At 43.2% G+C, this 26,676-nt stretch overlaps 1 protein-coding gene across 1 annotated transcript in view; it reads right to left on the reverse strand.

Moving 5' to 3' along the window:
- Positions 1-26,676, reverse strand: part of LOC102373503 (GDNF family receptor alpha-1) — a gene marked incomplete at its 5' end in the record, with an annotated part of 80,863 nt that overhangs the window by 25,497 nt on the left and 28,690 nt on the right. Inside the window, 2 exons of the mRNA XM_014523802.2 lie at positions 17,296-17,474; positions 22,628-22,762. Coding sequence (XP_014379288.1) covers positions 17,296-17,474; positions 22,628-22,762 — 314 coding nt within the window. The remainder of the gene's footprint in view (positions 1-17,295; positions 17,475-22,627; positions 22,763-26,676) is intronic.

A 26,676-nucleotide genomic window follows, 5' to 3' on the forward strand; every position in this document is an offset into this window, starting at 1 on the left:
AGACTGTCAGGGTGCTAATCCTGAATGTGTGGCTGCATCTCTTGGTTGATTGCAGCAGCTCAAATAGCGGTGGCACACATTTGTGCCAGAGATTTGCCTGAACATGCACTTTGGTGTAGGGCAAATCAGGCCACTTCGGGCAAAATGACCCTGCCCGGCTCCTCCTGGATCATCAGGCAGGGAGAACTAGAGGCTGGGGCAGACTGTCAGGGTGCTAATCCTGAATGTGTGGCTGCATCTCTTGGTTGATTGCAGCAGCTCAAATAGCGGTGGCACACATTTGTGCCAGAGATTTGCCTGAACATGCACTTTGGTGTAGGGCAAATCAGGCCACTTCGGGCAAAATGACCCTGCCCGGCTCCTCCTGGATCATCAGGCAGGGAGAACTAGAGGCTGGGGCTAGCACCTGTGCTGACTCCAGCAGTATAAAAACCTGCCCTGGGGAGCAAATCAGGGCTTCTTAACCTCAGGAGTTTCTGAAGCCTGGAGAGTTAGTATCTGAGGACACTAGCCCCTTGTGCCAGCTGGGCTGCTGAAACAGCCCTATCCTAGAGTGGCCTCTGCACCCTCTACCCACTGCAGCAGTCTGACAGTGGAGGCTGCTTCCTGGCTGTGATCTGCTGCCACCTGCGACAGCATCCACCCCCTCGGACCCATGGCCCAATGGCTGTGAGCTTGCCAGGCCCAGACAGAGACCGCATAGCCACCTGGGCTGTGGTATAGGCACCGTAGCAGAGCAACCTGCACCTCTGGGCCACCTACCAGTGGGCTGTGACTGCACAGTTGGCCCTCAGGTGGCACTTCTGTCATGTCTTTCGGTGTCCCCGCTCTGCCATCTGGGCAGCTATCACCCAGAAGATGTGCTCCTTGTAGTGGCCTGCTTCAAACTATTGAAGCATGTCCTCCTGGCCCCAAATGGCCAGGTCAGCCACCTCATCTGCCCTCCAGCTGAGTCCCCGGTGCTGGCCCTGGGCAGGCTCCTCTGCCTGGGTCTTGTCACTTGCATCACTAGCAGAGATCCTGCTGTTCCCTGTTTTAAAACTGCAAATTCTCTGCTGTCCTTGGGAAGCCCTCAACTGGGGCTCAGGGACTGGGCTGGGCAAGCCCCTTCCCTTCCAGGTTGGCCTCCCCCTGTACAGGCAACTCTAGGGGGGCAGGGGTGGGGGCTCTAAGCCTGGCTCTGGTGGCTTCTCCTACCTGGAATGCTGCCCTCTCCATCGGGAGGGCTTGGGGTGGGGGGTTCTGGGTGGGTGCAGGGTTTGTGGGAGTGAGGTTTGTAGGGGTGTGTGGGGCTTGTGTGGGTGTTTGAGGCGTGAGGTCTGGGGGTGGATTGTAGTGAGGGTTTGTGGGTGGGGAGCTTGGGGGTGCATTTTGGGAGTGTGGGTGGACTGTGTGGTGCACAGTCCCTCCTCCCCCCCGCAGCAGCAGCAGCAGCCAGCAATGGGCCATCTGGGCACTCATGACCCACTTCTGGCAGAGCTCCCCCACTAGCACGTGGTGCCACCTGAGACACGGGGGCTACATGTGGTGCACAAAACCACATGTGGCAGGACCAGGCCAGCTCTTGCATATGGCAGGACTGGGCCAGCTCCTGCTGCCACCCAGGGTTCCCAGCACCTCCGGCAGAAGCCATGCACCACTGGAGCAGGCTAGACCCTGCCTCCATGTGCCCCACATGCCTTCGGGCCGGGCTATCTCCATGGAAGCAGGACCCGGCTTGGCTTGATGGTGTGCAGCTCCTGCCCGCGTTGCCGGGAGCCCCAGATGACAGCAAGAGCTGACCTGGTTTTGTTTGAAGGTGCACACCAGTGGGCCAGGGCAATACTGTGCACCATGTGCAGGTCCTGGGTCTGAGGCAGTGCCATACACTGCACATTCAGGTGTTTCCTGCACTGCTACCTTGCAGCACAGAGGGCTTTTTGACCCTGGGAGATCCTGGGTCAAAAAAACCCACAGAGAAAAAAACCAGGGCAGCACACATGGCTGCTGCACACATCACCCAAAACCAGAGCCTGGCCTGCTAGAGCCACGCTTTGGCTGCTGGCCAGGCTCCCTGCTGTAGGCGCGATGCAGCTACAGCTTCCCCAGGCCCCAGGAGCCTAGGTAAAGCTTCTGGGGCGAGCACAGTTGTTGGCTCCAGCCTCCCCTACACCACCTGGGATAAGCTGCCGCATGCCAGAGGGTGTATGGCACGGGTGTTCCTTGGGGACAAGCAGCAGCAGCACAAGGTGGGCTGCCGCTTCTTGTCCCTTGGGACCCAAACGCCCACGCTTGTCTGGACACAGCCTCTGTTTTCATCTGGTAGAACAAGGGTATGGACGAATGAATGCATGACAGTGAATTATAAGAAGGTGAGGTTTTACCATGTGTAAGCTGCTCTGCCATGACCATTCATGTGCCCTCTGTTACCCTGCAGTAATTGGAAGCCAAACCACTGTGGCTGTCCTTTGCTGAGGGCTACTTCATCATATAGTTTAATTACTATATGGCAGTATACTTTGCTTAGCTCTTTGGGATAAGGATTGTCTCTTTATTATATGTTTGTCCAGAACAAAGCATGAATGGGCACTGATCCATGGTACTGTCTACACCACAGTATAAATAATAAAACACAGGAACACCAATAGGACCATCATCCTTACTCCCTGTCCCATTAGACACTTAGCTATGTATTTGCTTTTTGCCTACACAGTCTGAAAGTCAGTGTAAATAAATCTACTGGTTTACACTGGCATGACTTTCACTTACAGTGGTCTGAGTTCAGAACTGCCTCCAAAACCTTGTAATCAGTATTAGCATATTTTGCTAATTGCAAATAATATTCTTTATATTAAGCACTTTGACATACTCCATCAATACAAGATGTTATATTGTGTGCAGCAGTTCTAACGGCAGTATGATAAAATGTCTGCTATCACAGTGTTACACACTAGAATTTTTATTACTCAAAGTTATGCTTTAAAATTAAGTGATAATGCCGTGCTTCCTCTTTATGGATGTTTCTTCCATGTTATAGTGAGCTATTTTGTTATAAAAGAAATTATACAATAGACTTGAATTTAGAGTGAGAATCAAAGTCAGTTGTTATTAAGAATACTCTTAATATGATGGAGAACCATCTAGTGATAGTACTGTCTATGCACAGATTGATTTAGCATGATCTCATGTGATCTAATTTTCTCATCCAGGTTAGTCTTGTGCTTTGTATTTCTAAAATTATTCTTGTAAGATGAAATTTTGTTGTAAATGAGGAAGTAAATGTGGCTTAAGGGAACCCTGCAAACGTTACATCTGCTTTTAGCAGATTTAATTTGCAAACTGATTTTGGAGAACAAAGACTATAATCTATCCATATCTAGCAGTTGAAATTTCAGTGTTCTTTAAAGGTGTGCAGTAGATTTTGATAAAATGGTATTTTTATAAGTCATTAAATAGGTTTTTAGGAACCTCACATTCACTTTCATTTGAACAATTATTAAACTATAAAACAAAATTGCATGATTCCTAAAACTGTATCTGAAGTTTTATAGTTGACTATAAAGGGCTGTATTATTATAATACACTAAAGATGTTCAGACTATTAAAACTTTTAAAAAATGAATTGTAAAATCTTTTAGCACTGATGAAATAATTCTAAAGCATTATGCATGCCAATAATGTATATGTACCATATTTGGGTACAATGAAAAGCATGCTAATCACAAAAAACATCATTTGCATTGTAATTCAAATATGCAAAGCAGACCAACTTGCTATCTTTCTCTGACAGAAGTTTTGTAACCCTGACTTTTAATATGCAATTAAAAAATGTCTCATCTCAGAACTGATAATTAAATACATGGGCCAGATTTTCAAAAGTGTTCTACATCATTAAAGGACTAAGCCTTTGCTGCTGTAAAGCTGTAAATAGGGTTGCTCCGTGGAATTCAGTGCAGCTGTACTGACTTACATCACCTGAGGATGCAGATATTGATATTATACTGCTGTGCAAATGGTGTTGGTACACACCGATGTGCCCTGTATTTAAGCATAGCAGCCATGTCCACACACGCATGGATGTTTGGTTCCCCGGGGACAAGTAACAGTGGTGCACCTTGGAAGGTGCGCTATCACTATGGGTCTCCAGGGAACACCCATGCCATGCATGCATTGACGTGTGGCAAGTTACCCTGGGTGGGGTAGAAGAGGCTTGGGCTAGCACAGGATATCCAGGGGTCAAAAAAACCCACAGAAAAAAAAGTGGAGTAGTGCATGCACAAGCAGCGCTCTCTTGTAGCGCGGAGAACATCTAAATGTGTGGCATGTGGCACTGCAGACATGTTTGCGGCGCCACATACTGCATGGCCACACTCATCGGGACGCAGCCAGTGGGAGCATCCACCCATGTAAGCATGTGCACTTGCAGCAGCTCAAATAGCAGCAGCAAAAATTTGGGCTGGAGATTTATGCCTCAGCACATGTGCCTGAACATATACTTTAGTGTGGGGCAAATTGTGCCACTCAGGGTAAACTGACCCTGTCCAGCTCCACCTGTTTCTTAAGCCAGGGGGAGCTAGAGGCTGGGTCCAGCACCTATTGGGGTAAATGCTGGCCTCAGCAGTATAAAAAGCTACCCTGGTGAGCAGCTCAGGGTAACTTGCCCTCGGGAGCTTTTGAGGCCCAGCCAGTTGGTATCTGGGGGCACTACCCCTTGTGTCAGCTGGACTGCTGAAGCAGCCCTAACCTAGAGTGGCCCCTGCACCTTCTACCCACTGCAGCAGTCTGCCAGTGGGGGGTGCTGGCTGGCTGAGCCCACCTGCCACCTGCGACAGCATCCGCCTCCTTGGACACACGGCCCCATAGCTGACCAAGATGGGGACTGCACAGCCGCCTGGGCTGTGGTATGGGCACTGCAGCAGAGCCACCCACATCTCTGAGCCAGGTTCCAGTGGGCCATGGCTGCACAGTTGGCCTTTGGGTAGCACTACTATCATGACTTCTGGTGTCCCCGCTCTGCCACCTGGGCAGCTATCAGCCAGAAGATGTGCTCCTTGCTGTGGCCCACTTTGAACCATTGAAGTGTGTTCTCCTGTCCCCAAATGGCCAGGTCAGCCAGCTCATCTGCTCTCCAGCTAGGTCCCTGGTGCTGGCACTGGGCAGGCTCCTCTGCCCAGGTGCCGACACTTGCCTCAGTAGCAGAGATCCTGGTGTTCCTTGTTTAAAAATTGCAAATTCTCTGATAAAAAAAAATATTCTCTCATTAAAATACCGACAATCCGTGCTCTTCCACATCTAATATGTAATGCCACTATATAGGTAGAGATCAGTTGGGCAATGTTTTATTGATATATTTACTATTTTAAAGTAGATTGGAAGCCTACCAGTGCCTCTATCATCATAATTAAACACATTCTAAATATCTATACATTTTAGCATTTGCTTTTGGTTTTTTTTATCATAAAAATATCAGAGCTGCTCCTGCCTCCTTTGCTCACCAGGATGCGGGGTGCTGAGCAGCACTGGTATGCCAGTACTCTGCCCCTGCCCTTGCTCCTCATCCCTACATTTCTGCCCCTCCCCCCGCACCAGTGCCCCTCACTCCTGACCTACAGCCCCTGCCTGCCCCCTGCTGGCTCCCTCCCAGCACCAGGGCATGGGGCCAGCTGCAGCTGTCCTACCCACTGCTTTGTGGCTTTGAGCAGTGTCACCCCTTCCTGTTCTGCTCCTTGAGCCTCTGCCCAGGCCCCAGCGATCCCCATGCCATTCCTGGGAATCCCTCGACTAGGGCTCAGAGACTGGGCTGGGTAAACCCCTTCTCTTCCAGGCCAGCCTCCCCAGTACAGGTTACTTTGGGGGGCGGGGGGAAGGTTCTCTAAGCTTAGCTCTGGCAGCCTCTTGTACCCCGAGCACTCCCCCATCCCTGACCCCCATCCTGCTCTCTCTCAAACATACTCCTGCCACCTCCACACCCCCCCCCCCAGCCCATCATACCCCCCAAGTGGTTCCTGGGGCCAGAACCACCCCCCCAACAGGCTGAGGCTGCATATCCCATCACCTGTGTGGGCATGGGGCAGGGCGGCAGTGCAGCAGTTGTCTCTGCAGCCATGGCTTCTGCCAGGCAGGTCCTATCCCATCCTGTCTGGTGGCTGGGCACTGAGGGTAAGAGATCTGTGAAGGGGATGTAGGGTTGGGGGGGGAAGAGATGGGGGGTGGGGTTTGTGGGGGAGGCTGGGAACTTGTGGGTGATTGTAGAGGTGGGTGTAGGATTATTGGGGTGAGGTTTGTGGGGGCACTGTGGGCTTGTGCAGGGGTTTGGGCTGGTGTGGAGTTTGTGGGTTGGGGATTTGTGGGGGTAGTTTGGGGGTGTGGGGTTTGTGGGTGGATTGTGGGGGAGGGGAGGACTGCTTAGGAGGGGTGGGTCCCCTGCCTGCACTGTGTACAGCCCTTCTGCAGCAGCAGTAGCATCCATCAGGGCACTCCTGGCCTGCTCCTGGCAGAGACCCCCAGTGGTGTGGCGCTGCCTCAGACCCAGGGGCTGTACATAGTGCACAGTGCAGGCCAGGCCAGCTCTTGGTGTCACCTGGGATGCCAGCACTGCACACAAGGGTTGCATGCCCTTGGGCTGGGCTCGATCCAGCCTCCACGTGCTCTGCATGCTCTCAGGCTGGGCTGGCTCCATGGAGGCCTGGCCTGAGGGTGCACGACCCCTGCACAAGATGGGTGACAGCAAGACCAGCCAAGGGCATGAGCTAGTGGAGCAGGCCAGTGCCATGTGCAGCCCCTAGGTCTGGCAGGGTGCCAGAGCATCTCCCTGGAGGACCCAACCTCTGGTTGCCTCAGGGAATACTCCTGGGCATGCCACTTTTTTCCAGTGTGTTATTTTTTGATACTGGATTCTGGGATAGCTGGGGGCGGGGCCAGACAGCACAGCCCAGGGCTGTAAAGCATTCAGGGGTGCTGGGAGACTATAACTGGAAAAGAATTGGACAAGAATCTGGGACAGAAGTTCCATAAACTGGTTTGACCTGAATCATTTAAGTCTGATACTACATCCCACCAAGTTTATCTTAAACCGGTTTCAGCCATTTTGAAAGCAGTTTATGTGCATTGAACTTCTCTTGTGTTACAGATGTGAAGTGGTTTCGGATCACTTGTACTGATTTACGTGTAACTTTTGCCCCTAGCCTTGGTATTTAGTTCCCATATAAAAATATCCAGCACTATTACTGTGCCAACTCATTGCCCCTTTAAGTAACATATGAATACAGACGCACACACACATCTATACCAATACAGAATGATTCTGGGGTAAATCCTCCACAGGTGGATAAGTGTAACTGGTGTTTATACACCAACCTCAGGAGGTCAAATTAACTCATTTTAACTGTACTGACTTCAACAGGGTTACATGAAGTTGACCCTGGTTCATCTTGTATGCTCCTAAAACTATCTGGAGTATTACTGAAGTGATGAATCCAACTGTGGTTGTGTTATTTAACTATAGGTCTAAACTATGTAACCTTACTTTTTGGGAAGCGCTTTTTTGGACACTGAATCATACACCGAATGATTCAATTGAGTTCCAATGTACCTGCAAGAGAATCCATAGTGTTAAAACATTTTGACCTGTTGTGGTCTTTCTAGATTCTCTGCAGCACAAAAAATTGCTCTATTATTTTTCTGTAGTCAAAAAACAAATGAAAACTAAGAGCTGACATTTTCTGAGGGGTGCCTTGGGTTCGAAAAACTTGAGAACCGCTGTCTAAACTAGCACCATATAGTTCACAGAGAGGTACAAGAACCACACCACAGGCAAGTGTGACATTAAACTGAATGCTTTCTCCTTTTTTCTTATCTAACAGCATATAACTTCTGAGAGCTGACTCCTCTGATTACACAGAGGTGAACCAGAAGTGGCTTCACTGGAGGTCAGTGGAGTAGGCGGTCGAGGAGGAGAGACAATCAGTCTCTGTTGGTAAAACACAGAATTCAGCTCAACACTGTCCAGATTAGAAGGATAAGATTAAAGATGAAATTTTAAATTCTCCCTGGCTGTCAGGCAGTAATCTGAAAATGTAAAGCGCACAAGGCTTCCGTAGATAGGACAGAATTGCTGCTGAGCCAAATTAAAAGATGCTGCTTTTCAGAAGAAAAGCTGCCAATAGGTGTTCTGTAAATCACTTGTGCCAGCAGGCCGACCCCATTATGTCAGCTAATCCTGGAAATACAGGAGGTAAATTTAAATCTTCTAGTATGGAACAGTTAATCAATATTCTAAATGTTTTTCTTACCATTTATTCTGGCAGAGAAATGAGTGTCTTACATTCCTGTTAATCTTTTGCCACAGACAAACTTTCTGAGTGGTTATCATGTCTGGAGGAAGATACCCAAATCAGAGGGGTTTGTTTATTTATTTTACAGAGGGACAGAAGTGTAATGCCATGTGAATGGATCCTGCCTCCCCTGTGTCTGTTCTCTGCAGAATGGCAAAGGAACAGCAAGATCAGAGGCTGAGTGGAAGGGTGGGGGAGTGGGGGTAAACAGTCACAAAGGCTAAGTACAGATAGTCAGAAAGCCTGAGGCTGAATCAATTCAATCTTTGCATGTTAGTCTAAACTGTGTAGACTGAACTAATAAGCAAGTGAACAGACATTCACTTTTGATTCTGGAAATGTAGCCACATGCCTGCAGTGGCCCAGGCCAGAAGCCAGAGGGCACTAGAGCACATCTCCCTACTCAGCTGGAGAAGACAGTTGGGGCCAAGGCTAACCTGCCCACCCTGCAAGGGACGGGGGAGGTCATTGTTGAGGAGGTGCAACGCATGCTTGGATGTTGGGGGACTGTGAGTGAACTTGAATCTGGAGGGGATCTGGGACAGAAGTTCAATAAACCAATTTAACCTAAACTGGTTATGCATGATGTTACATCCATCCAGGTTTATCTTAAACTGGTTTTTAGCCATTTTGAAAATGGTTTATGTGCACTGAATTACTGTTGTCTTACAGATCTGAACTAGTTTTTGATTACTTATACTGGTTTATGTGTAATTTCTGTCCCTAACCAGAGTGGCAAGTACTGCAGCACTAAGGAATAATGTTAACATGGCTTTTGCACAGAGTACAGGCACATTACCTGTATTAGTCCCTCAACAACCAACCATGTATGTATTCCCCCATGCTTCCTTTTGATGCTTGCCCTCTACCTATTTACTAATAAGTGAAGAAGTAACACTTGAAGTCAGCTGATCCTCAGGCCAATGCACGGCTGCTTTTAACCCTCTACTAATACACCTACACAGCACTTTATAGCAATAATTAGCACCATGTTAACGTCTGGCTTCTGTCTGCAAACACTGGGCAGAATCTTGAGCGATGCTGAGCATATCTGCAACACCCAAGCTTGAGTCAAGTATGTAGTTAAGCATTGTATTTGTAATATCTGGTCACTGCATCAAAGCCTTGTGATATCTGGTGTTTTTCTTTAAGGTTCAGCTTCTGGAATTATGTGAATATACATGAGCATCTCAGCTTTTTTTATTAAAAAATCTGCAGCCCTCACTGCTCAGGAGAAAAGAAAGCCTTACGTGTACTCAAAGAGCTCAGCAACCAAAAACCAAAATAAAAAGAATGCTAAAAACTATATTTTGCTAAAAAAAAGTCATGATTTTTACTCAAACTCATCTTATTTGAGCTCCTGACTCATCATTTCTAGATGCTCTGGGTGGCAAATAATGAAGGATTCCCATCTGCTGCTCATTTTTCTGATGTGCTCTTGAGATGTACGAACAAGTGTAGAAGAGTTTGGTAATTATTTGCCCTCAGTCTGAAGGGTCTGAAAGTTGAAAGTCTTTCAGTGCTCAAAAACATCAGACTTGCAATGGTATATGCCTGAATAGACTATTGTGTTCCTGGATGGTCCAGAAGTTGTCACACTAAAAGCTTGACACTGTACTTAACAGAGCACTGAGACTCAAAACAGCTCGCACAACTTAAACACACAAAGATATATTCCCTGTACTCCCAGGCATTAGACCAAGTGACATAAGAAAGTGGACCCTAACATCATTACTAGCAATAGAAGTAAGAGACTGTGAAAATCACTTGCTCCATTGACTGTTAACTGAAGACCTGAACAGACTGTAGGCTACTCCCACACCGTTTTATGCCAACACCAAACGAGTCCTCCGTTGGGTAAGACCATGACAGAGAAATGTGGGTCAAACTGAACAGTCTGAGATCTGGATACAGATCTCAAAACAACACTTCACAAGATGAACATGTTGGACAGCCCCCCGTGTGAATGCAGTGCCCAACAAACAGCACAGCACTTAATCAAAAGCTGCAATCTTTACAAATATGCAGATGGGACAGATGGAATCCACACATTGATGCACAATATCAGACAGTGGCTCATAGATCTGGAAGTTGATATATTATTGCTATACAAAAGAGTCTGAAGACTCTTTGTTTTACTTTGTTACATTTGCATCCATTGCCTAGACTTGTACGAGAGCACAAATAACCTTATCTTCCCTTCTGCATGCTCTACTAAGGCTCAGAGGATCAAGTCCTTTCTACTGAATGGAAAAATGCTTGGCTGTTTAGTGGGTTACCTGAGGATCCTGGACAAGATTTTCACAGGAAGTCCTTAGCTTAAGCAATTTGTCTAACAAACACTCTTCCTTTACAAAATGTCTGCTAACAAAATACCCATAAAAGCCACTGTTTATTCTTCTTGATCTGGAGTACATATATGTAGAGATAACATAAGGACTAAGTACAGGCAGTCAAAAAGTCCAAGGCTAAATTGATTCAGTCTTCACAGGTTGGTCTAAGCTACATAGATTGAACCAAAAAGCAGATGAACAGACATTCACTTTTGATTCTGCGAATGCAGCCACATGTCTGCAGCAGCCCAGGCCAGAAGCCAGAGGGCACTAGAGCACACCTCCCTGCTTGGCTGGAGCAGACAGCTTGGACCAAGGCTAGCCTGCCCACCCAGCGAGAGGGCTGTTGTGAGAGAAGTGCAAAGCATCCTTGGATGTTGGGAGACTATGAGTTAACTTGAATCTGGAATCTGGGGATTTGGGACACAAGTTCAATAAACCCCTTTAACTTAAAAGAGTTAAGTCTTATACTACATCCATCTAGGTTTATTTTAAACTGGTTTTGGTCACTTTGAAAGCAGTTTATGTACACTGAGCTTCTGTTGTGTTACAGATTTGAACCAGTTTCTGATCACTTATATTTCAGTATAATTTCTGTCCCTAAAACCATATAGTCTTTCTTATATCAGTTCTATGTGACTGCCCTATTTTACATCATTTATTAGACTTCTCTTGAAACATCCTAGTCCTCTACATATGCTGATGCCTGAGTAGGCTCACAGCACCACTGGTATGTTGGACAGAAGGCATATGCATATTTTTGGGATGAAGCACTGGGCACAGGTCATGCACGAGGATTGGAGGAGCTGTGGCTTCCACTAAACATCACTGCAAAGCCATGGAAGGGTGCCTGTAGACGTGTGGGCCTCCTGATCCAACACGTTATAATTACTTCACTACAGCCTCAGTGTCTCATGTATTCAGCATCCTCACACTTCAAAATGGTAGCAGGGATGCTTTAACTAAAGCTTGTCGAACAGAGTGGAAGAATCATTTCCCTTGATTTTCAAATGACACTATTATTAATACAACACAGTATGCCTTTGGTCTTCTTTGCAGGGTATACTGTTGGCTCATATTCAGCTTATGATTTAAGGTAACATCTAGGTCCCACTCTGCAGTACTGCATTTTAGCCAGTCATTCTCCAATCTTTATTTGTGCATGGACTTTGCATTTGTCCTTGTTGAATCTCATGGGATTGCTTGAGGACCATTATTCCAGTCTATCAAAGTCATTCTGGATCACAGCTCTGCCCTCCAGAGTGTCTGCAACTTCACCTAACTTGGTGTCATGCACAGATTTCCTAAGAGTGCACTCAGTTATTTCATCCAAATCATTAATGGTGATTATGGACAATACCAGAGCAAGGACCAACTCCTACTGAGCCCAACTTGATACCTCATCCCAGGTAGACATCAGACCACTGATGACTATTTGTTGAGCCCAACAATCCAATCAGTTGTGTATCTAGTACTTCCAGTACTTTTATCTAGTCTCTATTTCCTTAGCTTGTTAATGATAATGTTGTGAGAAACTATACCAAAAACTTTTCTAAAATCAAAGTATAATCTCACATCCATGGCTCTACCCCTATTCACAGAGCATCTCACCTTATCATACAAGGAAATGAGGTTGCTTAGGCATGACTTGCTCATGGTGAATCCATGCTAGCTGTTATTGATCACCTTGTTCTCCTTCTGGCCACTTCACAATAGCCTCCTTGAGGACCTGCTCTATGATCTTTCCAGGCATCAAGGCCATGTCTTCTCCTTTTTGTGTTTTCTATAGATGTTCTACAGACTGATCCTTTGAAGTAATGTTACCCCTTTCCAGGTGCCAAGCATCCTAAAAATGCACTCGAATTTAATATATATTTATAGAAGTGTTGTCACTGGGTGCTTTTGGTCATTCCTAGATGCAGGATAGATAGGCATTTTATAGCATATTGTTGAAAGCAAGGATCTGCCTGATAAGGATAAAGTACTTAGCTCATCTGGAGACAAAATAGTACATATACAAGGAAACAATTCCTTAGAAGCCCTAAAGCAAAAACATATACTAGAAGTCAATGCTTTAATATTTTGGCAAACCAATTTATATTAATCAAACACTTCTTCAGCATCCCAGAGCTTACTGTATTAAACATTTCCACTTGCTAGGATATACATATTTCATAGTCATAACTAAGTGCATCTGAATGATCATTTTTCAGAAACTTTTTCTCAAATATGTAATTGTTTTGTAGTATTGATAATATTGCTATTAATTCTGCCTTTTATAATGTTTTTACTATATTCCATTTTTAAAGAGCCTTATCTCAAATACCAAGTCTTTAACAAAACCTTTTAGATTGCTCTCAGTAGCATTAGCAAATGTTTTGAAACTAGTACAAAGGAACACTTTTCATGGCAGATGAACCTATGAACAATGAAGCTTGTCCATACATACAATGTTTCTGGCTGCCTGGTCCCTCTAATATTTTAATTAAAGTTTAGCTTTAAGTCTCATTTTCAAAGTGGCACCATATTGTCCAAAAATGTATGTTTAATAAAAACAAGGTAAGGCATTTTTACTTGGTTTAATTATTGAAGGATTTTTTTTAGAAAACGTATGAAAATATAATCTTTGTTATTTTGTTTCCGGTATAAAACATGAAAGGAGCTGATGATGCTAAAACACTGCAGCTAACAAGTCAACAGATGTTCGGTTCTGGTAAACCTGTATGCGGATACTTCTACACGATCCATGTACAAAGAAGGTCAGTTGAGGTTGACTGTTTTCCAAAGATATCTATACCTTCATATAATTCTTGACCTAGTACATCAATGGGGCTTTTATACTGAGAGGACGGCTTCAGATGGTGTTGATGAGCTGACCTGGTATGTGACTTTTAAAATGATGGAGGACTGGGACGGGGGCTATTTCAGTTACCTGAAAACACTGGGTCTCATTTTCTGAAATGCTGAACACCTGCAACTTGGAATCAACGGGATCTGAGATATCTGTCATTTCTGGATCCGTCTACTATATATACTTTCATAGCACAGTGAGACTTAATCTCTAACATGCTGCATTTACTTATGAGACAAATACAATTCCTGCCTCAGTGCAACTTATTAAATATAATATGAAGTGCATTAATAATTTTCCATCAAATTCTCTCTCTAAATGAGTTCCTAGCTTTTTAAAGGTTAATATTTTTCAGCATGAATATTTTTTCAAATCAAATAGCTAATGCATATGGAAATACATTTCTTGTTAACTATCATCTCATCAATAACTTACAGAGCTTAACTAATCATAAAACTACAGATATGCAAAATGAGAATAAAAATAAGCAACGTGGAATCCCAACGTCAGTCATCATTAACCCTAATACATATTTTGATTTAACACCACCACCGAAGTATATAGATTTATACAAAATTTGTCAACCTGATACCAAGTAAAACAGACCAATTAAAAGGGCATCAATGTGAGGGAACTGTGTAGGAAAAATGAGGAATCAGGAATAATTATGGAGAAAATCTTGACATATCTGCATTGTGCAAGTGAAATACATATGGATATTTATATACTGTCTAACAAGAAGCACACGGAATTAAACATTTAGTATGTAAGAACATTGTGGATGCTCTCTCATAAGGAAACAATACATGTTAAAGAATATGGGAGTCAAGTGTAAAACTGTCTTTACATTAGATTATACCTGTAATAAAAAAACTGAAAGTCTTTAATTTTTGTCCCACTGTGAAGACAGAACTAGAAATGGGCCAACTGGATCTGACTCCGAGCTAATCTGGTATCTTTAAACACGAGATCATTCTAGCACTGGATTTCTGAAATTGTCTGGCCTAGAGATATTTTTGGTTTTTCTTTTACCTCACATTCCTCCTTGCCCATATTCTATAGTTTTGTCTTGTCCAAAACTCTGGTAGTTGCATGTACAGCCTTGAGCAAATGATTACTCTCTTTAAAATCCAGAATCAATCCCATAAAATACCTGGTTAACTCGATAAGCAATGGGACCACAGTTACTAGCCAGGACACTGGGACCAATTCAAAGGGGGCATCTGTGCTGAAGTCATTTAAATCTTTGTCCAGCCCCTTCAGCATGTAACTTGTACCAAATGCATCTCTTACATTTACATCCCCTCAGTCTAAATACTGAATTTACTCAACTAGAAGACAACCCTACATAAGATGACCACCCCCAATAATTAGATTCTATATATGAAAAATGTATACATTTGTTATAATTTGTTATAATTTTCCAGGTATTTCCTCTAATTATTGGAGGTTTGCCTTGATTTTGTCCCTCACCCATGGCTACAAGAGTGGAGGTGAGGTGACCCCCTTGTCTTCTGTTCCCCCAACTTATTTCCCTGCAGCCCCTTCTGTTCCCCTTACTGTCAAACCCTGCTCTACCTGAGCACATGGAAGTGATGGGCAAATTTGAAAACAGGGATGGATGAATTGACACATTTTACCTTTTTTTGGGACTGATGCAAATTTTAACACAAGTACTTCCACAAACATACTTTTAAGCAGTACTTTTGTATCTACTTACATATAGTATAAACTATGCATAACGTTAGTCCAAAGCCAAAAAGCTCATGATTTACCATATAGTTCATTGGACTGGGCCTCAGTCCAATAGTCAACAGCGTTTCAAGCCATGGTGACCTCACAGCTCAGCAGTATGTGTGTGTACTCTGGATACAACCCACACCCCTCATAAAGGATTCATGTGCTAATTAGCACCCTGCTTATGCCTGGAACTGGTGTTCTTACGAGTCCTGAATTCATCCAAAAAATTATATGCAGATGAGGCGCAGGGCAACCCAGTGCAGTTCCACCTTATGGAGGGTGGGGCCATAGTAATCATATGTGACAGGCTGAGCGAGGGGGCAACAGAGGGATTCTGGGTGAGCTGTTTAGGACCCCATTTGGTGATGTTTGCCAGACATTTAAGGGTGGTGAAGAACAAGGACTGATTGGAAATGGGAAAAATGGTGCAACTCAGCTGTGGGAATGAGGAAGAAATAAAAATATCTTCAGTGTAGTGACTCACTATGACTTGAAACAGAGTTGGCAGTGAGCAGAACTGAGTGCAATGGGCACTACCATATATCTTATTCAAATGGGCTACACTAACCTATCCTTGTTGTAGGTTCCCATCAGTACGTTTACCCTAGATTGACCATTTGTTTGATACTCATTAGGGCTGTGAGAAGCTTTGGTCCCTGAATTGATTTGGCGGAGATTTGGCTCGATTTGGTGGCTGAATCTCTGAATCTGAATTGAATCAGAGGACCCTTTAATCTTTCCAAATTGAATTGGAACCCTCCAAATCGATTCAGAGAGATTCGGAAAGATTCGGCAATTCAGACATAGACACAGCTTTAAATGTTTTTTTATATATACCTCTAGGTAGCAGGTGGCTCATGAATGCTGCAATGCTGGGGCACATGGAGTGTCCCACAAAAGGGCTGGGGGCTCCCCAGCGCGCTTGACAGCAGACCCGGAAGTGGACCAGAAGCACTTGTGGTCCACTTCTGAGGCTGCCAGAGAGCGTGCTGGGCCCCACCCCCTGTACCCCTCAGCTCGGCGACTGGTGGCTCCTGGGTCTGGGGGGGGGGGCACCTGGGGTCCTCCTATGGCCAACTGCCAAGCTGGGGAGGACACAGGGGGGCCCCCCAGTGTGCTCCCTGTCAGACCCTGTCAGAAATGGACTGGAAGTACTTCTGGTCCACTTCCGGGCTTGCCGCTGAGCACGTGGGGGGGCCCCCCATGCTCCTGTAGGATGCTCTATCCACCCCAGCATTGCAGTGTTCACAAGCTGCGCCTGGTACCTCAAGGTATGTAGAAAAAACATTTAAAGCTGTGTCTATGTCCGAATCGCTGATTCTCTGAATCAGCATTGAATCTTGAGATTCGGATTCAGACAAATCGAATTGGGGGCAGTGATCTGAATCAACGAATTGAATCACTGTCCCCGATTCTGGCTGAATCTGAATCAAATGCAGCCCGTTTCTCACACCCCTAATAGTCTTGCTCAGTGTTGGCTGCATTTTGATTTCAGTTACTGAGAACATGCCATTTTTGCCAACAGTTTAACAACAGATAGTGTATTTAATGAGATTTCTTTGTATGCAATTGTAAGATGAAGAACTTTTCCCCCCCATACAGATCGGGGGAAAACCCTTATCATTTATTCAAGTAAATATGGTATGTCTAAACTGGTGTAACTAATGAAATGAAGGGACTGGAAGAAGGTGCACCTTAAGCCAGTTCAGTCACCTTTGTATTTAGCTCATCAAATATATTATCTTTCTCTGGTTTACACTGACAGGGTAGCAGAAATGCTAAGACCATAGCCAAAATTGTAGTAATCCCCTTTCCTGAATCAGGGAACCAATGCAATCTCTTATTTATTTATGTTCCTTATTTGATACCAGAGTATGTGATCTATTATAATATATAGTATAACGAACTCCAACATCAGAATGAAAAGAGCAAAATCCAGCTATATACAAGACTATATAGATATCTGCACGTGCAGCAACAGCTGACAGACTCTGCTGATCAACATCATTTTGTACTTTTGTGTTGCTTTCTAACCGCAGCAGTTACAAATTTCTCTTACCTGCAGATTTGCACATGCTGGCAAATCATTGTGGGTGGGTATTTCATTGTTGGTGGTCTCTGAACCCACAGTCCTGTGTTTGGAGGCTGTTGTAGTTGTCGCTGTGGTGGTCTGTACTGGTAGGATGGGCTGCCACACGTTTACATCCGTACCATTACCAAAGGCCTGAATTGCATTTTCTGTAGAACACAATTATAGGGAAAATACGGCATAAAAAACAAATACCACAGACAACAAAACTGACATTTCTGACCTGCTGCTATTGAACAGAAATAACTTTGGTATTGCTCTTTCACATAAAAAACCCCTGTCCTTCTGCGTAGAAACTCAAACTTTTGTTTTGATAAGCCTACTTGAATTAACTTTGAATACATGTCAGAAATATGAATTCTGGGGTCACAGATTTCTCTCTCACTGTATTCCAACTGAGGTTTTCAGCCATTCTTGAGAGAAGCTCCAAACCTTAGATCTAATGTAAGCAAATTAGCATACCATGCAAGTGCCTCTAAACTTGATTTGTGAGATTTAAGATTTAGCCTGAATGCCATGTCCTGCTTCTGATAGGTTTTGCAACAAGCCAGTTTGCCTGTAAACAGCCAGCAAAATACTGATTTATTTCTACACCTTGTTTCGTTAAAACAAGTAGACCCATAAATACAAAATGGCTTAACTAAGATGATCCTTTCCTTCCAGTTTCCAAACAACATCTGCATAATGAGGTGAGAGAAGCATGCTTAAGCTAAAAGTTTAGAATATAAAAGTTAAAAAGCTTATCACAGTTTCATGGGATTAAAGAGTGTGTTTATGGCAAGAGTAAATTGGTTGCTTTTTTAATATAAATGAATAGAAAAACAGTTTTTAATCAGGTCTTTGGGGACTCAAAACGGATTTAGGGATTTCTTATTTCAAATTCATTGTATAAGAAATCAAACAATTTCACTTGGGGTTTATATGTGAAAGTTATTAATATTAGCCTTCACTGCCATCCATCTCCTTATAAAATCATTTCCATTTAACTCTGATCTTAGAAAGACATGCTTTATTCTAATATTTGCTCTAAGAGTGCCAACAAATACCGCGAAAGATTTATATAAAGGCACCAAAATTGGTTCGATTGACAGGGGGCAAGTGGGGATTGTCTGAAATAATTTTCCTGTCCTGTGATCATCCTTAAATAAGGTAACGTGAAGCACGATACTTTCTATACCGTAAATGCACACAAGTGACCAAATGATGACCTAAATTCAGAGCTTTCTGACTGGCGGACTACAGGCTGCACAAGGTCCGCTTGGGATTAATATGTAGCCGCCAGGCTCCTACCTGGCCACTGCTCCCCTTAAAGCGCTGGCTGCTGCTGTATCTGGGGTCTCCAGGTTCCCCCTTCCCACCTAGCTTTTGCCTCCTGCTCCCACCCTGGAAAGTGGGGTGGTGTGGCCCACAGTGCCGAGGGTGCCTGCAGTGCGGTACAGCAAGGGGGCTAAGGTGGGAGCTGCTTGCTCATGTGGTACAGTATGGGGGAGATCACTCCCTACTGCTAGATTTCCTGACCCATGGGGAGCCCCGTGGGCCGAATGCCATGGCTCTGCAGGCTGGATTTGACCACCCCTGGCTTAGAGTCTGGACAGTCCTGGGCTAAATTAAACGGCAGGCCAGCTCCTGCAAGAGAAGCTGCAGGAAATAAGCAGCATATGGAGACTTCCTTTAGCTTTCAAAACAAAATTACTCTTGTAATCATCTTTTATTTTTGCATCTCCTGTGTTTCTGCTTACAATATTTGTATGTCTTCAAGTATAATGCAGGCTATAAACACAAGAGTGAAGAGATACCTCAGACGCTTCAGTGGATGGTTGGCTGTTTTTATAAGCTGTATTTTGTATTTTCCCCCCTGCTTGCCAATTCTCCATCAAACAGGACATACTCTCAAATCCTTCTAGCACTTACATACCTGCATATCTCAAGTTCTACACTAAATAGTGCGACTGTTTGTGTGCACAAATGTTTGTAGGGTTGGGCTGAAGTGCGTAGAATAACTGAAAGCTCTGCTATAGGAAAATTTTTGAAAGGTAGTAAAAATAAAGTTTAAGCGATTTGTAAAGATCCAGTCTGTATCTGAAAATGAACTAAGTGGAAGTTCTCTTGGGATAAAAGACCCCACTGACTGGTGGTCAAATGTTTTCCAAATAAACTTGGAAAATGTAATTAAGGTAGTATGCAATCCCGTGTTTTAAAACACAGGCATTTCTGCAGGGACCTGTGCCTTCTCTTTTTAAAGTTTATGCTACTTGCAAAATCTGTAAGTCCCAAATTCTGCAAACAAATGCACTGCAGTTAATACATGAGAGTTAGGATATAGTCATGCATTTGATTTCATTAGCACCACTTACTATAAGGTGCCGTTAGTTCTGGTTGGGAACTTGCTTGTGAAATGGTTTAAATTAGGAAATGTCAATGCCAACGAGAAGCTTCCCATGGCAATTATCCACTTTAAGTAAACTTTTGTCGGGCCATCTCTCTCCAGGGTGAAATTTCTGATCAAAAGCAAGAGAAGCTGCAAAAGGCCAAAAGCCCAGCTGAAACGGCAATTGCCTGGCATAGGAAATCCCAAGATTCACGTCCCTGTTCCACATCAAGAGGAGGCTTGATGTCTACCTGGCTGGAGTCATTTGAGCCTGGTTTTCTCTCCTGCCCAGGGCAGGGGGTTGGACTTGATGATCTACAAGGTCCCTTCCGACCCTACTTCTATGAATCTATGAATCAAGCAAAGTGAAGAATTTACACCCAGGTCTCCCACATCCCAGGTAAGTGCCCTGGTCACCAGGCTGTTGTCTAGGTTGGGGTGAGCTGGTCTCAAACTCTCTTGTAAGGAGCTACTTCAAAAATAAATAATGCCATGAATAATAATATACACTTAGTTATGCATTTTGTAACCGGAGTAGGACGTTGACCCTGGAATTCCTATATCCCATATGAGTGCCCTCACTACTGGGCTATTATGCAGGGGAGCTTACTCTTGGCAAAGAACGGGCAAAGATACCATTTTTGTCCCAATGGTTTGGGACAGACATTGCATAAACCAGTTTGAGCCAAATCAGTTAAGTCTGATGCTACATTCAACCAGGTTTATCTCAAACGAGCTTCAGCCATTTTGAAACTGGTTTATGTGCACTGAACATCTGTTCTGTTACAGGTTTAAACTAGTTTCTGATCACTGAAACCAGTTTATGTGTAATGTCTGTCCCTACCCAGGAACATGTTAGAAATTGCTGGAATTGGTACAGGACAGGAAAACTGTTTCCACCCAGGTCTAATATACATAGGCTTAAGACTAAGAAGCTGTTTGTATGTAAGATCAGGACCTACTGTTCTTCATAGTCAAATAAAGAATGAATATAAACACTAATACAGAATATAGCTTAAAATGTAGATTATGCCCCCTATCCACAGAGGGCCATTAACAAAAAGACACTGGAACATTTTCCTGCTCTATGAAATGATATTACATCAGGAAAACTTATAATATCTTCATGAAGAAGTGGTCTCTACCAAGGTGAGCATAATTTATCTCACAGCAACCTCTAACGCCATCACTTTATCTACATTAAAATGTGTTGTTCTGAAGACAAAGGATTGGTGTGTGTTAAATCCTAAAAGGAACCTCAACCCTGGTAGTAATGAGCACATTTACAAAGTAGTAAACTATGAAATATTACAACTTGTAATGTCGAAGAGATAGTACTGCTATGGTGAGGGGAAGGCTGGATACTAGAGGTGTCTGTTCCTATATAGGAGCCCAATCTGAACTTATTTTTTGTGACATGATCTTGATTAACTCTTCCAGCCAGTGATCCACCAATAAATACTGCTTAATCCTGTCATTTTTTTTTGCACATAAGAGCATCAGTGTAGTAATGGAAGTAATGCAAGGTGAGACCCTATTGGTTGGAGAACTTTCACAAACTGATTGAGCTTAATCTTAAAATTAATTAGGCTGTTTGACACCACAATGCCTACTGGATGTCTGTTCCAGAGCCTCACTCTTCCGTTGATTAGAAACTTCCTAATTTCCAGCCTAAAACATTTCCTGGCCAGCTTAAACTCCTTATGCCAATATTATACTTCAGCTTAAATAGGACTTTTTCCAGTCCAGTGTTTACTCTCATATTTTGAGACAGAAATAATGTTATCCCTGAGCGTTTACACACATGCTCCGGGAGTATGTGTAGGGGGGAGGGGGTGTTTTAATTAGAGTGGCTCCAAAAGACGCTCTAATTAAAGCTCCCAAAGCATCACATGTATCAGAGTCCCCGCACTGAAAAATGGCAGTGGGGGTGATTTAACTAAAACCCATCAAACAAGCTTTAGTTAAAGCAACCCTATCACCATTTTTCAGTGTGGGAACACTGATACATGTGGTGCTGGAGTCTGCTGAAGCGCGGTAATGACCACACTCCAGCAGCCTCGAGTCTGCTCCAATGCATTGTAATTAGTGTGTCAGAGCAGCCGCCTTGCTGCATGTGTATAGGCCTTTGTTTTCCTAAGCTAAGGAGGCCAACCTCTTTTAGCTTTTCCAGTTCCTCTGAAATCCAGCCCTGGTGTACATTCCTTGTCATCCAGCTGTAAAATTCTTCGCAAATGGGAAGTTTGAAAAGGAAATCTGAAAAATGACACCACTAAGCCCCTCCAAGATTTAAAATAGATTTAAAATAGCTCCTACTTTGGGAGTGAATTTGGCTGCTAACGCCATAAGGTAAAAATTCCTATGAAATCACTGCACCAAATCTCATTTTTGAAAATAAGCAAGTGAGTGAACTTTATGCTTAAATCTTAAATATTTGGGACTATTGATAATAAAATTCCAATCAGGATATCAAATCCTGATTCCATTAAGTGCAACTGAATTCTGCCATTGATTTAACAGGGTCCATATTTCACTTTGTATAGATATAAAGACCTTCACAGCCTATCTGCGTGTCATTTATCTAACTTTGTCCTATTATACACAAATGCATCAGACTTTTCTCAATTGCAATAACCAAACCATCATGACAGACTTTCCCCAAATATAACCAAGTTGTGATTTGTGGGAAGAAATATGTTTCTACATTATGGATTTTCACATTTATAAATTTGGCCATGAACAATACATCAGGTAGATTTGCTCGAATTCATGTACTTCTGGTTTCTATATCAATTCCATTTCCAACTTAGTGAAATGCAAAGCTGTGGCCTTGATGCATCACAAGTATTCAGAAAATAAGTAAAAACACAATCCAGCACACGTTAAAACATTAACAAATAGAAGTCTGAGGTTGTATTCGAATGTTGTACTCACTAAGGCATGTATTATCCTGGAAGAAATTCAGAAATTTCAGGCATTCTTCTATGTTGTTACCACTGTTGCTGCAGTCACACCACGGGGCAACGCTGAGACTATTGGAGTCTATGTAGTTTGGTGTCATTACTGTGCCTGTGAACAAACAGTAAAATACCATGTAGTAAAGTGATTTTTGTAATAGCTGACCCTTTTTCATGCTATCCAATCAAAGGATAAATTATATATGATGATAGCCAGAATTAGGGCTGAATTAAGCTGAAGTACTACAGACCCATGCTTAGGGTCGTTTTAGAAGGTCTATCCTTTTAGCTGCTAACAAATGGCTAAAAATGTGCCCTGACTGGTTTGCCCTCAGTTTGCAGGCTGCCGGAAACAAGGTATAAAAGGCATGAACTGTCACATACATCTCTGCAGGGCATTTAGTCTAAGACCCACTGATGAGGGCTATTTTGCCCATAGTACAGCAGAATGTGAGAAAAGGTATGATTAATCTTTATAAGCAGCTAGGACTAATTTTATGCAGTTTCCCAGTTACCATATCATTGCTGTTTCTTACTGTCAATTCTACAGAGATTTCATTTCTTAAACTGTATATGATCCATGCATCTTTCTAACCCTTACAGATTCCTGCACAAGCATTTTGCTATTTATATTTCAGGCTCAGGCCTACTAACAACTAAACCAAAGTAAAGAGTATATTCCATATTCTAACGTATGTTCCCTGTTGAACTAGATCAGTGGTGCTCAACTGCTTTGGCCCCTGAGTAAGAGCTGGTAGAGCTCCATATGGGGCTGGAAAGTTGGGAATAGGGAAGTGGTGGCAGCATTAATTGCTGCTGCTTCCAGGGGTCAGGTCCAGTGTGCCAGATCCCACCAGCTGACCGACCCTGCACATGAACTCCAGGCTGGATCTGGCCCATTGTCCAGTCCTGTACCGCTCACCGGCCAGATAGCTGAGCACCGCGGATCTCATTTATTCAGTCCCTGTTCACCTTGGTGAGCAGTTACTCCAATGAGTAAATGACTTTCCCAGTACAAGGCATCACAACTTGATTAACAGTTGACCAATGTAGTCCTTAATTTAAAATAGGCAGGCAAAGTTCTTTGAGTAGATGTGATAGCTTTTATTAGACCAACTGAGTGGTTGGGAAAAGGTTCTTCGCAGGCTTTTGGGTGCAGAATGAGAGAAGCTAAAAGTGTGACAGGATGTCAGTGAGAATGTAAATAGGGATAAATTAGGAAAAATAAAAGGTAAAGCAATTAGAAAAAAAATGTTTTCCTAATCTCTATCCATCTACAGTCTCAGTGACATCCCATCATACTTTTAGCTTCTCTTACTCCTTGGAGTCTCAGCCCGGCAGAGACTCCCTATGCCTGATGAAGGGTGACTGCACCCGAAAGCTTGCTAAGACCTTTTTTCCCCAACTACTCAGTTAATCTAATAAAAGATATCACATCTACCCAAAAAACCTTGCCTGGTTGTGTCCTTAGACCAACACGGCTACAACCAAAAACCCAGCGTTAATTTAAAATAAGCTGTGTTGCTCAAATTCTACTTTCAGTTGCATCATTCAAACCTGTAATAACTCCATTTATTTGTAGCCAGTTAAATCAATGCAATTAGGCCAGAACTGCACTGAGAGTAGCAGTTGTCGAGGCATATATTTAGGTACCTATACACCTTACCCAGAAGCCTAGAGATTCAATGCAAACTTTTCTATGACCCGTGTTTCAGCAAATAAGGATGTAAAGGTGAAAGAGAAGAAGGTTAAGTAGTAGAGACCCATGAAATTGTAACCCTCATGAAAAAATGTTGCCAAATACCAAGCCAACAAACATAGCACTAGATGTAACAGAAAATGCAATACTATGTCAGTACGTAGTACTGTACAGTACCAAGTCCACCCCTGGTACTATGTCAGTAGTGCTTCAGTCACCCAGGCTTGGATGGGAATTGGGCAGGTCAGCATTCAAAAAGTTTTGTACACAAAATGGAAGACAAAGAAAAACAGACTTGAAGAGCTATCCTGATGAAATGCAGGAATAAATTAGATGGAATTGGCTAAAAATCACCCAAAGGATCTTCTGTTTTGTTTTGGGATGTTATTAAATTAGAACGCAATCGCATTCTTTATGTACTTTTAATTTTTAACGAACAGTTCTAATAATAACTGCTCAAAGTCTACATAAGATTATCACATGTGTAAATAGCACGGTTCAAAATGTATGAAATGCAGGTGGAGAATGCTGCAAAAAAGGCAAATATCACTTGCACTATGCATGAAAAATTGACAGCAGATAAATAAGAATAGGAATGTTGCTTAAATTAAAACGAAACAAATGAAACACGTCTACCCATTGCTCCTTTGATGATTTTCAGCTGAATATTTCAACCAGGTGACAGTCATGATGAGAAAAGAAGAAAGTAACGCAGCAAGAAAATGGAAAAGAAGAGGGTTTAATGGAAAGAACATAGGTGAACATGAGAAAATCTGATCAAACTAGAAGTGCTGAGGAAGTTGGGGCCTCTAAAGCAAGACTTTCACAACAAAGAAGAAATAAGGTCATAAAGGCGGAACTAAATACGGGGCGAAAGCAGAAGCGATCCCATGCTACGATTAGCATCAGCGGGAAGGCAGGACAAGGAACATGTATATACAAAACATGAACTGTATATACAGCAGAAAACCCAAAGTGGCTGAAACAGCAGCTAGTGGAAAATCAGTCTATCATTTAAATCTGGGGGCAGATGTGAACCCAAGCAGATTATGCGTTTGGTTTCCTAGGGTGGTGGGTTTTTTCTGCTTTATTTTTTTGTGTGCTTCTTAAGCTGGCATCCTGGAAATTTTGCTGAAGGACACTAACAGATCAGGGAACCACAGCGGAAGGGAGTAAAATAGGACACAATTAGCCTATTATTTTTACTATTTCGAATTTTCTATAGTACTCTCAACAGAGGTAGAAGTGATCTGGAACTCGGCACATGAGCCAACTTGGCTCAGAAGCTATTAACGGTGGGAATAGGGAATTAAAAAAAAGTTTAACTAAGTTCCTCTAACCCAAGTGTGACCCTAGTATAATTTAACTAGTGGAATTGGCCCAGGCCCAGCAGGAACTGTTAAACTTAATGAGAATCTATGCCCTGCAACAGGAACATCGGCAAGGTAGGGAGTTCCTATTGCAGAACGCAGGAAGAAAATGAAGCTCAGCAAAAAGGAAGAACAGGAGTCACTGGGTCTGAGCCAAAAGCTCAGGTACTTGTAACAGGATCAGAATGATATATGCCCCATCCTAAGGTCCCAGTTTACTGATGCAAATTCCTATGCAATCCTAGGGAGGGGAAGGGTAGGATGCCAAAAACAAGTAAGGGAAAGTGAATTAAAAATAAATAAATTAAAAGTTTCATTTGGAAATCAGTGGAGTTACAGGGGGTCACATCAGTGTGATGTCAGAGGGAGGTACAGTGTGCTTGACAGAGATGTTAAAAATAGGTTATTTTTGCACTTTGGTATCTCTAGGCTTCTTCTACATGAAATAATCCTGTATCTTTCCTCTGGCAGGTTAGCACTTTAAAAACAAATGCATTTACCGATTTTTATCAACATATAAAAAACAGCCCAAAATTACAAACTGTGGTGGTCAGTATTTCTGTAAAACATAATGCACCATACATCACACCATGGCATAATCCAGAAAAGTACCTATCCAATCTGTTCTCCATTCATCTGGTATAGGACCTCCCTCACAAAAACAGGCCTGAGTGTCTCACTCACACCAAGTTTTATTTGAATTGTAGTTCCACTGATTTCAGTCCAGCTACCTCTTATTTACCTCATTATATCTATGAGCAGAAAGACCCACTTTAAATTCCACGGTGAACCTTCCTTTTCCTGAAATAAATATTACTTTTACAACATCTTGCTTCTAACTCTTCAGACTTTTTCTGCAACGGCTTATTAAACAAATAAAGGAAATTGTACTTTATCTTAACCACATCAGCCAGAGCCCCCTGGCTTTCAGAGGAACAAATAAATCTGCAATAGTTT

This window comes from Alligator sinensis, unplaced genomic scaffold (assembly GCF_000455745.1).
Source record: "Alligator sinensis unplaced genomic scaffold, ASM45574v1 scaffold1073_1, whole genome shotgun sequence".
NCBI lineage: Eukaryota > Metazoa > Chordata > Crocodylia > Alligatoridae > Alligator > Alligator sinensis.